Here is a 12,749-nt window from a genome sequence, read left to right as displayed (position 1 = left end):
TTTAGAGCCATTGACTGCTATGGTCATTATCACCTTCCACGTCAAAAACAAACAAAAAAAAATATAAAAATATCTTTTCCCTCCCTAAAAAGAACACGAGTGACATATTCAAGGTCTAGTCTTCTCAAAAAGAGCATTTAAAGATAGACTTGTCAATAGTTATTGAAATTCCCAAACACACAAAATAACAAAAGGCCCTTGTTATTGTAAAATCTTTCTAGCCATTTCTTACGAAATTTGGTTAAAACTATCAAACAAAACTTCACTTTGATAAAATTAAAATATACATTGGAAAATATCTGAAACATTAAATGACAAGGGTGTAAAGGGCTCTTGCCATTTAACACAGAAAACTTATAATAAAACATCAAAAACGCATATCAGAATTATCATGTTAATGAAAAAAATTTAAAAAAATAATTTTTATTATAAAATTCTTCACGGAAACGTACGATCTATCTCTTCTTCAAATCTATCACCTTGGTTTCCCTTTCGGCCACCCTCCTTTTGGTTCTATTTTCCATCTTCCTAAATGCCAAGATGTTGAAATCCAAGGTATCTGAGGCCTTGGAGATAGAGTCTTCAGATCCTCCGCCGTAAGTCACGGAGGATCTTCTGTTGCCGGCATCGGATGACACCGGCTCCGTTGGCGCGGTCAGAAATACTCACAGTCGAGACTGGATGTATTCACCACTAGATCATATGGGGCGTCCGAAGTTCTCGCACTCTTTGCTAAAGGCCTCCGTGCTTTCGGAGGCTCCGTTGTTGGTTGTTTAAAATCTTCCTTTCCCAATATCAATACTTTTGGTTTCGCAAATCCCCCGATGGGGATTTCTTCTTTCTGCACTTTTATTTTAGATGTAGTTGGCTCAGTTTTTCTCTCAGTTGCTGCTTCTTTTGGTTTAACATATGTGCAAATTGTAGGCCCAAATTTAGGCTTTACGGAGCTCTTTTCAACGGAAACTTGCTCTCTTCTGCGATGACTTTGGACTATTCCCTCTTGACGGTCGACTCTTCATTCTATCCTCGATGATACATTCGACCATCTTAGCCAAAGCTGTTGCCAATTCTGAGAACACATCTTGTGATTTTAAAGAAAATGTAGGAGCTACAGGAGCGGCAGCAACTTATGCTTATGAAGCTATCTTTGGCGTTCTGCCAAGCACAATTTTCCTTGTGTCAAAGTAGCTGACTTTCTGTGTTGTCTTGATCTTTAGGACAGCTACTTGCTGTTTATAAATAGGACAATTCCTAGACCTTGCAGAATGGTGTCCGTGACAGTTGACAGAGACAGGAGGATCCCTGTACGGATCATTTGGATGTAATGGTTTACCACATACACATATCTTCTTACTGGTGCAACGAGCTGCCGTGTGTCCGAATCTCTGATAACCAGTGAATCGCAAAGGTGTTGGGATAAACGGACGCACATCCAACCTGTGAAACCTAGCTTTTCTTTTCCGGACACTACGGTTTACTGAAAGTTAACGCGTGTGACGCAAAGGGTTGAAGTTCTCCGTTGCGACGCATGTTTAAGCGACGGCACGCAACACCTTGTTCCTGAAGATCATCTACAATCTCCTCTTCTCTGTAATTAAAAAAATCCCTTCACACGATAATGTCTCTTTGAGGTGTTCAAAGTATTATGGAGAGATAGCTCAATGTCCATGATTCCGATCTTCTTGGCTTTCAATAATCGCAACGATTAAACGTCATTGACAGTTTCCACAAAAAGTCCCACTGCAGTTTTCGTTGTCTCTTTAACCGGTCTTCCAGCAGCTTCCGTGATGGCACGAGCTATCACGAAAGGACTAGTTTTCGAAAAATCGCCGTCTTTCTTCTTTATAAATAAATACTTTGGTAGTGAACCACTACTCTTCGGTCTAATCTTACGAGTTTCCTTCTTCGTTTCCAGATTTATAACCTCTTCTTTATCACTAAATTCTTCACTCTTCCTTCTCCTCGCCTGCGAAGACAAGACGCTCTCCAGGACGAGAGTTTTTGCATGGACCCTCTGCCACGGATGTTGAAAAATTCATAGTCTATATTTTCGCCAGTCGACATTTCACAAGGTGCGAGCAGAGAGGTGGTTGGGCTTGCTCCGGATCATAGATCCTGGCCTGGGTTCCCCCAGTCTGCTGCGTGGGTCAGGTACTGCCTGACCCACGATACCGACATCCTAGGGCTAGCACGTAGCAGTAAGGGGTCCGATACCCTTACTCATGGAACAATCCCTGCCAAGGGCCGAAGCGACTGATTCATACCGAACAGCGCAAGACTTCAGCAAAGCAAGCTCGCAGCAGCTCACCCTCAGCACTGTATCATAACCGAGAACATGGATGTGCACTCCCCGTCTGCACTGTACCCAGCGTTGGCAAATCAGATTAGGATCATGCCTGCCGCCCCCGCTAGTAAGAGCGAATCCGAGAAGCAAAACCTCAACCAACTCAGATAGCTCGGGACCGCCAATCCCGTACTCCACAGGGAGCTCCTGAGCAAACCATTGCCCCGTTGGCCAACGTAAGTGAAAGTATTGAAGTACCATATCGTTGCACGCCCCGGACGTGTGCGTAGATGTTCTTGCACGGACGTGGGGTTATATTTATCCAGGGTATTATTTTTTTCCTTAGCCGTAGCCGTAGCCGCTTGGGGAAGGGCTTTCAAAATAGTAACCAAGCGGCTTGGGAGACAAGCTCCGACACTGAATGAAGAAACGGCTGCGTTGCAGATCAGAAAGTTATTCCCCAGAACGGAGGAGCAATATAATAGAGAGGGATAGAATGCCAGGGAGGAAGATTTACACAAAAAGAGGTCATGGAAGCTATAAATAAATTAAAAAATAAGAAAAGCCCCGGCCCAGATGGCATCCCAGCGGCCATCATTAAGATAATAGCTAGGATCGTACCTTGGGAAATAGTCGATGTAGCCAGCTACGGCCTACAAAATAGAAGCTTCCCTGAATGCTGGAAGGAAGCAAGAACAGTCTTCCTCCCAAAGGCAGGACAAATTCAAGAGAACACAGCATATGGACCGATTACGCTCATAAATAATATGGGAAAAGTAGTTGAAAGGTTGTTAGAAAATAGACTTAGAGAGGAAATAGAGGAAAAACAATGTCTACATCCGGAACAATACGGATTTAGAAAGGGATGGTCCACGGTGACCGGAGTCGAGAAGGTAAAAAACTGGGCATTAAATTGCAGAAGCGGTACATGGAGGACTAAAAATATCCCCATGATCATAATGCTTGATGTTAGAAACGCATTTGGTACGGTCCCCTGGACAGCCATCATTGAGGCGGTTCAAGCCATGCAAATAAGTAAATACTTAGTAAATCAGATAGATCAATATCTGCAAAATAGGTTCATAGAGGTCAAAACCCTAGAAAGGAAAGCCATATTTCAGGTATTCGGAGGGGTGCCGCAGGATCTGTCCTTGGCCCAACCTTATGGAATGTTTTCTATGATAAAATTTTCAGGCTGAACTACCCCGAAGGGGTATCGATAGTAGGATACGCGGATGATATCGCAATATTAGTAGAAGACCGAGATATTAATGAACTGGAGAACAAGGCAAACCAAGCGCTTAGAAAAATAGATGAATGGATGGAGGATAACAAATTAGAAATAGCTCCTAATAAATCCTGTTGCCTGGTCCTCTCGGGTAGAAGACCATTAAGAAGTGTGAATCTAAATATCAGAGGACAGAGAATCGATGAAGTAAAAGGAACAAAATACTTGGGGGTACTTCTGGACAAAAGTTTAAGGTTCAGCAAGCATATTGATATGATTTGTGGGAGAGTTACTCCTACTGTAAAGGGATTAAGAGGATTATTTCAAAACCACGGCACACCTAAAATGGTTATTCGAAGATTGATAACCGCGGCTATCACTTCGACGGTACTGTATGCGGCTCCCATATGGGGGGCGGCAATGAACATACAGCGAAATAAAAAGAAGTTGAGAAGTGTCCATAGACTGGCATTGCTGCGTGTAGCTGCTAGTTACTGTACGGTATCGTATTACGCGCTGTGCGTACTGACCGGGGTCCTACCCATAGACCTTCAGATAAAAGCCAGAACCCTCAGACACAGCGGTATGTCGAAAGAAGAGATGGAAGGGACTATAGAACAAGAATGGCAAGAAGAGTGGACAGGGTCCAGAGTGGGAGAATGGACCAGACGCCTAATCCCTAATATTAAAACCTGGAATAACAATAGACTCGGAGATGTCAATTTTTACATTACACAATTACTGACGGGGCACGGCTCTTTCGGTCAGTATCTGTATAGGATCGGGAAGAGAGCCACCCCGCAGTGCATCTATTGTCCAGAGAACGACGATGCCGAACATACGTTGTTCATATGTCCAAGATGGGCCGTTAACAGAGGTCAAATAGTAATTAATGGTCTTACACCAGAAAATCTCATAAACCGGTTGGGGTACAACAATGAGAACTGGGAATGGTTCCGCAGGTTCGCCGGGGAGGTCCTGCGGGCCAAAGAGGATGAAGACAGAAGAATGGGAGTATAAACAGTAGGGTAGGGCGGACAGTCACTCCATGGAGGGCCTGTACGCCTTGGTGTGCGGGTACCTGAGAAGGGGGTGAACTCCAGGGGAGTTTGAGTTTGGGTTAAAATAAAAGACCAAGTCCCGGTCGGCGGGGTAGTCCCTGCGGGAGCCTAGGCTCTTTGTGGGGTCGGCGCTGTCGATTAGAGGCGAAAGGCGTAAAGACCGAGTCCCGGTTCCCTGCTGAGGCGCTGGGGGACGGCATAGCCGGACCTTGGCTCTAAAGCGGGGGATTAGAGGCAGGCAATGTAAAACAAAAGATCCGAGACCGGGGAGGCCAACCTGCCGTGCCGGACGTATAGCCGGCGGGTGGGGAACGCCTCCTTTGAGAGTAAAAGGACCACTCTCCCCGACTGAGTATACTTAATTGGATATCCGGTCGGGGAGAGTAGGGAAGAAAAAAAAAGAAACAAAAAAAAATAAAAAAAAGGGTATTATTTTTTTCCTTGTTTTTACGGGCATCGACTGCTAATGTCATTAGTCCACGTCACATTCTTAAAAAGAGGTTAGTATCACCATCACGGTCATCATATGTAAGGGTGTAAAGGGCCCTTACATTTTTATTTAAAAGGACAAAGTACACAAAAAAAACATTAATCTAACAACAATAAACAGAACAACACTTATAGTGGCCCCAATCTAAAAATTTGAGAAAAATCAAAAATAACATAAATAGAAAATAAAAGTCTTTAAAATACCATTATCTCCTTCTACCTGCTCGTTTATTTATTTATTTAAGCACCCTCCGGGCGCCGTCTTTAAACAGCATATCAGTCGCCTCAGGTTGCCGTGGCAGTTGACTCCCCCCTATAAACAGTCCCGTAAAACGTAACCCATCGGGGTCCTCCCAGCGTCATAAGAGCAATCTGACCACCTGTTCAGGATGGGCAAAAAGCCCCTCGGTGGGGAGGCTAGCCTTCCCGGTCCTGACCTACTTGGCTACAGGCATGCATTGCGCTTATCCATAGCCTTGCGCCCTCAGTCCTGAGGGTCCCCCATGCCATCATTGGACACACCCCGACTCACTGCTCTTGCATGCAGGCGAGCCAGGGTGGCCTAGGCAAGATGGCTACCTCCCGTCACTATACGTGCCACGCTTCGAGACTCCCTTATATATATAAAACTACCTCTTAGTGTTTGTTTGACACAGCTTTAAATTTTTCACTTTTACAGACTTCTAAGAAGTCCACTGGCGTGTAAATAAGCAACTATCTTTTCTTCATTTCCATTATTCAGATCAGCAGCAATATCATTTCTTAGCCGGAACTTCTTTCTGAGATACTCACATATGGTATACTCTTCCATTAGATGCTTAATTGTAAGGGTTTTATTACAAACACCGCACATTGGTCTCTCTTCGCCGGTTAACAAATATGAATTTGTTATTCGCGTGTGACCGATTCTAAGTCTAGTCACAGCCACTTGATCTCGGCGAGTCAACTTCACGTCGCTTTTCCATTTATACGGAGAAGTGTTGGTCGAGTTTAATTTTGTATTTAAATTCCTCCAATCAGTATTCCACTTGTTTCTTATTATGTTAGTTAGACAATTTTTAACATCTGCCACCCTTACAGGAATTGCATCCAAAACATCGCAGACTGTTGCCTTTCTGACAGCTTCGTCTGATTTTTCATTACCTGCAATACCAGCATGTCCTGGAGTCCATACAAATACACATTGCTGTTCTCATTGATTTAGAACGTACAAAATGGACAGGATGTTTGCAATTAGGACATCCTTAATGTTCTTGTTCCGAATTGCAACAAGTGCACTTAGAGAATCGGAACATATTAGCACTCTCTCTTCGCAATAGTGTTCTGTGTAGCGAAGAGCTTGCTGAATGGCAGTAAGTTCTGCCGTATAAACACTGGCCATATCTGGTAGTTTCCAATAGTGGGCCTCTCCATTTACATATATGGAGCATCCAACACCATGTTCGGTTTTATAACCCATCAGTATAAATTCTGATATGTTCTTCATATCAGTGGCTAAAAATTCTTGTTGGATGATCACTGCCGGCTTCTTTTTTATTTCTTCCTGAGAGAGATCCAGTCTTGTATTTACCGCTGGCAAAAGCCTTGGCAGTATTTCTCTTGTGGAAATTGCTAGTGTCTCAGGAATACCAATTTCGTATTTTCTTCTTAATTCGTGGTACCTAATTCCGGCTGGTCTGGAATAGGTAGCACGAAGTTCGTATAATGCAGCCATAGAATGATTCGTAAAGTGTTTGTGATTTATATGGGCAGGAAAAGCCCATACGTTTGCTGCATATCTTAATAAAAGGATCTCTCTTCTATAATGTAGTGGCAGTATTTCGGCTTCAGACATAGACTAGTCGCCGGACTTGTGCGGAAAGTGCCTGTCGCATATCTTATTCCGCTATTATGTATTACGTCTAACTTTCTTAAATGCGACTTCCTAGCGGATGAATATACAATACATCGGTAGTCTAGTTTTGATCGAACCAATGCCTTATGCAGTCTCAATAACATCTCTTTTTCTGAGCCCCAATTAATCTTCGATAAACATTTTATAATGTTTAGGGCTTTTTTGCATCTAACACTCAAGTCCTGTATGTGTAATCCCCACGTAAGGGATTTATCCAATACTAGTCCTAAAAATCTCACGTTATCCTTATATTGTATTAAATTATCGCCAATTGTCAATGTAGGACTTTGATAAGGAATTCTCTTCCTACAGAAGTGTACACAGCACGTTTTTTCTGATAAAAATTGGAATCCATTATTCCAACTTCATTGCAACTTATTGCAACTTCATTTAGAGCGCTAATAGCTCGTTGTAATTTGTATTTCTCCATAGCAGTCTTGTTGCTGGTATAGACAATTGCCAAAGCATCAACATAGACCCTTTTGCTGATTTCTACTGGAATGGCTATATCAATTTATTAATGGCGATCGTAACGTTCAACGGCGAATCTTGTGGTATGCCAGTTTCCAAGATTCTTTCAGAAGAATATTCATTGTTGACGTGTACTTGGAAAGTATGGTCATTCACATAGTTGCTGAATAAAATTGGCAGATTGCCACGAATACCCCGTTCATGTATCTGGAGCATTATTCCATGTCGCCAGCTCATATCGAAAGCCTTCAGCTTAATGTTTCCTTTTAATAAAGCTGTTGTATATAATGTTCTCTAAGTTCATCATTTGTTCAGTGGTGGAATGGTATTGTCGAAAATCTGCTTGATATGGTGATATCAAGTTTTCTTTTTCTAAAAGCCAAACGAGTCGATTATTAATCATTTTTTCAAGTATTTTTCCCATAGCGCACGTCAAAGAAAGAGGACGGTAGCTATTGGGATCTGTTAAATTTTTATTTTTCTTCGGTACTGGAAAATGGGCTTTTTTCCGCTGCTACGGGTACATTCAATCGCGCCATATTTGATTATACAGTTCTAGTAATCTGCGTTTTGCAGTGGTGTTCAGCTGCTTGATCAAGTTATAATGGATTTCATACGAACCAGCAGCTGTGTTGCCTGCTTTCCCCAACACTTTCACGGGTTCATCCGATTTTTGCGCGGTTTTTTATTTCGCGACCGATCGGACCTTGAAAAAAAATAACCCTCGTATTCTTTATATTCATCAAAGAACATTCATGAAAGTTTGTTACATTCTTCGTGAATAATTTTGTATATTAGACCGATTTCATTATTCGTATCTTTTTTTGTATGAACTTTAAGGTAAATTCACTTTACACCGTTTAGTAAAATATTTCTACTAAAATGGATAAGAGGGTAAAATAGGATAAGAGGATAAGAATATATAAATCCCTCTATATTTTAAATATTATTCTCACTAAGATGGAAAAGTTGCTGTTTTTAGCTTTTTTTTAACTATCAAATGCCATTTGTTATTGCTCATATAAAAGATTATTTTGCGCTCATTCCCAACGTATGAAGAAATTAAAAATGTTCTGATGATAATCTGATTATTAAATAATAATAATTTTCAATTCCGATTGAAAAAATTAGAATGGTCATCAGAAAAACTATCTAACAGAAAAACGTTGGTCATCTACGTTTACATTTTAAGCAAAAGGATTTTTATGAACGGGTTTTGAACGTAATCTTATTTTCTATTTTAAGTCTATTTTTTAAATTTGTTTAATAGAATCATTGAACAAAACATAACACTAACAAATAAGCTTGCTCATAAAAGAAAATGTTCAATATTAAATATTAACAAACTCAGAAAATATGGGCAAAGGTAAACTGTGATATCAATAATGTATACAAAGGTTTTATGAATGGTTTAAAAATGTTAGGATTAATATAAACAACTTTTGGAATTATAAAAATTAGTAATAGTATGAGAAGATATGTGCATGTTGACTATGAATCAGATGAAATTAAGTATTTTAAATAATGTGTCACAGACATTTGCAGAGTATTTTCCCTCCATTTGCGTGTTGACTTATCTCTAACCAGTTGTAGATACCAGTAACTCAAAAATTAATGATGAGCAAAATTTATTAAAGAGATTGATGTATTTAATATTTATAGTATATTAATGTTAATGAGGCGTGAAGTACTATTAGCAGGCTGTAAGAACCTACAAGTTCTTATGAACTGGATTTTATCCCTGAATACACTTTTAAAATATGTTCAGAAATTCTCTGTAGATCACTCTAATACATTTTCAGTCTCTCAAGGTAAATTGTTTGCTAATAAAGTGAAAAGAAGGAAAAGTTGTACTTATATCATATTTCAAGTCTTGTTTTAAATTATGTAATAGACCACTAATTTTGGTACATTATAATTATATATAATAGGCACGAATAATATTCCTACAATAAGTATATTATAGGGCTCTTGTCAAATTTGTGGCATGTCTTTGAACCTACAACATAACAAATATTTATGCTTTACAGCCTTATGTACCTGATGACTGGCATAAGTTTTTCTCTGATAACATTTTATATTTCAAATCTGGCTTCACTCCCTTCTACTGATTCCATCTAGTACATTACTAATTCTTTTAGATTAATCTCTTTCCTAATGGATACTATTTTTCTTTATTTTAAAAATCTGATGTGGACACCACATGACGTCATTGTACTCCTATTAAATTACACATACACATTTTTTGCTGCACTTCATTTAAACTTATTTCATTTGAAAGTGAGATACGACCATCCAATTCTTTAAAGTTTACAGTTACACAATCGCTAAAATATTGGTTTTTATTAACATCAAATAATTAAACAATTATTAATTCAACAATCTTACATGAAATATTAGGACAGAGTAAAAGTCCCTTTATTACTCGTAATACCAGATCAGTATTATTCGTATCTTCATGAGTTAATGACTAACAAAAGTTTCAGGTTTCTGGAATATCGTATAAATAAAAGTTAATAAATAATTAAACTATTCCATTTAGTGAACTCCTATATACTGGTTACAAATATTAATTTTGACCTTACAGCGTAAAATATTCAGTTTTTATAATTGGATTATTTGGTAAATAATCAAAAGTGAAAAAAAAAACAATCATACAGGAAAAAGAAAGATAACATGAAGAAATATATCTCAAAAAAACAACAAGAAAATGAATATGAAGAGAAAGAAAATGTTAAGAACAAGGGAAGGGAATAAAAAGATTAAATAAAAGATGATAGATATAACGAGGAAGAAAATGTGAACACCAAAGAAAGAATAAAAAAATTAATCGAAGAAGATGAATATAAAGAGAGAGAAATTTTGAAAACTAGAGAACGTGTACACAAATGAAGATCAGAAGAATTATATCAAACCAAACAGCAATTAAATGATTCGCAACAAAATACAAATAAATGAAATGATGATCAACTCCGACTTAGAGAGAATACTGTCTGGCAATATCAGAGGAGTAATGAACTAAAAGATAAGAATTCTATGCAATTTATTTAAGATCAGTCATGTATGGCTCACTGTATATGTTGTTCTTGTGAGGGTCTATTTTTCAGTCACTCTGTAATTAACTTTAATGTAGATAAAATTAAACAGAAATTCCAGAATAATAAAATAAAATTAAGCAGAAATTAAACTAGAAAATCCAAAAATAATACAATTCTAAAGTATAATTTTCAATTAAATAATCAGATGTTTCACCAAATCTATTACATATACACATATGTAATAATGCCTATTAAATTACACATACACATTTTTAAAAGTACATAAAATTTTATTTTACTAATAACTCCTGATTTTTTCATATATTTTTAAATTTTATTTTTTCAATTTTTTTACAATCACGGGTTAATAATTATTAATAAATCAATATATTTAAATTAAAAACAAAGTTAAAAAAATTAATTAAAAAGAAGCAGTTAAATAAAAACGAAACGGAAATGAAGTCTGATTCGAACCGATGTGCCTTCCCTTGTATGATCCAAATATTTCATTAATTAAAATTTCATTTGGCTATAACTCTGAAACAAATGAAAATAAGTACAACATATGACATATTGTTGAAAAGCTCTCAATGAGGGCTTATTACTGCAGTTAAGAAAAAATCCAATTTTTCAGGGATTTTGGACACTTTTGGTTCAGTCGATTGCAATCAAAAGGGGAGGTGCACAACTAGATGTTAGAATAGTTTTAAATCCAAAATTTCAACATCCAATGGCTAATCGTTTTTGAATTATGCAAGATACATACATATGTACATACAGACATCATGCCAAAATAGTCAAAATGGATTCAGGGATGGTCAAAATGAATATTTTTGTTACAATCTGAAAACCGACAATTTTCACAATAACAATTCTGCCTTTACTTTGCACAAGGAAGTAAAAAAGTGTTTGATAAGAATTTCAAAATATTGTTAAATAATTTACACTATTGACTTTTTTAGAACTTGCTTGATCTTTTAAGAGTACATTGCATATAAATAATAATAAAGATTGTTTCTAAGTAGCGAGGAGTTCTATAACAGTAATTCAGGTCCCTTCTTTTTCCTTCTGCATATCAACAACCTTAGAAGCTCTGATGTAATCTAATTCTATTATGAAACCAATTCTTGATAACTTTTGTCTGGATTAATCTCAATAAACTTAAATATGAAGAAATTTAAATTTACTATTTCTGTCAGAAAGTTGACTTTGAAAAAAAATGATCCTTCTATAAACCAATTATTGAAAAAGTGCATGAAACCAAAATTGTAGTATTTCAGTTGAATCCTTAGGTGTAATGGACACAAATGGAATGCTGAATTCAGCCAACAAATCTCTTCATTTTGTTATTAGAGGCTGTCAGTTTTTAACAACCTGGATTTGATGGTAAGTTTATTGTTCTCCAGTTGAGAACAAAATAGAGTATAGCACGATAATCAGTCATATCATCTGAAACCTGTTAAGTATATAAAAATTAGTAAAAACAGGTGTATTATGTTTTTATACAAGATTTAAAACATCTTGTTCATTCGACCTCCACATAAATTCTAGTGTATTTATCATTAATCATTTTATTTAAATTACTGATAAGTGACTGTGCCTACTTAGTATTTTGAATCAAATAGTTGATGCATAAACATATGTTTTACATCTTTCTGTAAAATCATGTTAGGAATCGCTCAGAAACTTATAATTTAGTTTCAAAAACAAGATAATCCTCTTCCTCTTTTCCTTTCCTTACCTCTTACTATTTTTTAATTGTTTTTAATTTTCCTTTCTCTTTTCTGTTTATTTATGATTATGTAAATTAATTGCATCTATAGACCTTAACATTGGCCATCAGTAAACATTTATTATTTATTGATAACAAATGAATGAAGAATTAATTGTAAAAATTTCAAATACTGTTTCAGAAACTGGGTGGCACCATATGTAAGGTTGACTTTCTTTTAAAAATAAAATCTTTTTTACAACAGGATAAAAATCTCAATTTAAAAGGTAAGTTATGAAATTTAACGAAGAACAGTATTATATAAATAGAAGTTTTTGTCTACACTGTAAAACTGTATATTCAATATTTATTACTATGTTATGCCAGTGGCCTTAACTAATGTTAGTGCACTAATTCTTGTACTGGCTGATAAAATACATTACCTTTAAAGTACATTGAATATTTGGGTATCGTATGTACGTTCGTACTAAACCAAGAGACAATTTCAAATAATTAAGAAATATTATCAAAAAATAGATGAATGGGGCACACATTTATTTGCTATAAGTCTAA

General features: G+C 37.0%; 1 protein-coding gene across 3 annotated transcripts in view; it reads left to right on the top strand.

Annotated features, from left to right (window-relative positions):
* LOC142317326 (BTB/POZ domain-containing protein 6-like) overlaps positions 1-12,749 on the top strand; it is a 69,454-nt gene that overhangs the window by 30,796 nt on the left and 25,909 nt on the right. For all 3 annotated transcript variants that reach the window (XM_075353785.1, XM_075353786.1, XM_075353784.1), the window contains one exon: positions 12,379-12,463. In XM_075353785.1, coding sequence (XP_075209900.1) covers positions 12,379-12,463 — 85 coding nt within the window. The remainder of the gene's footprint in view (positions 1-12,378; positions 12,464-12,749) is intronic.

Source organism: Lycorma delicatula, chromosome 1, assembly GCF_047948215.1.
Source record: "Lycorma delicatula isolate Av1 chromosome 1, ASM4794821v1, whole genome shotgun sequence".
NCBI classification, from domain to species: Eukaryota; Metazoa; Arthropoda; class Insecta; order Hemiptera; family Fulgoridae; genus Lycorma; species Lycorma delicatula.
This window is presented reverse-complemented; position numbering and strand designations above follow the sequence as displayed.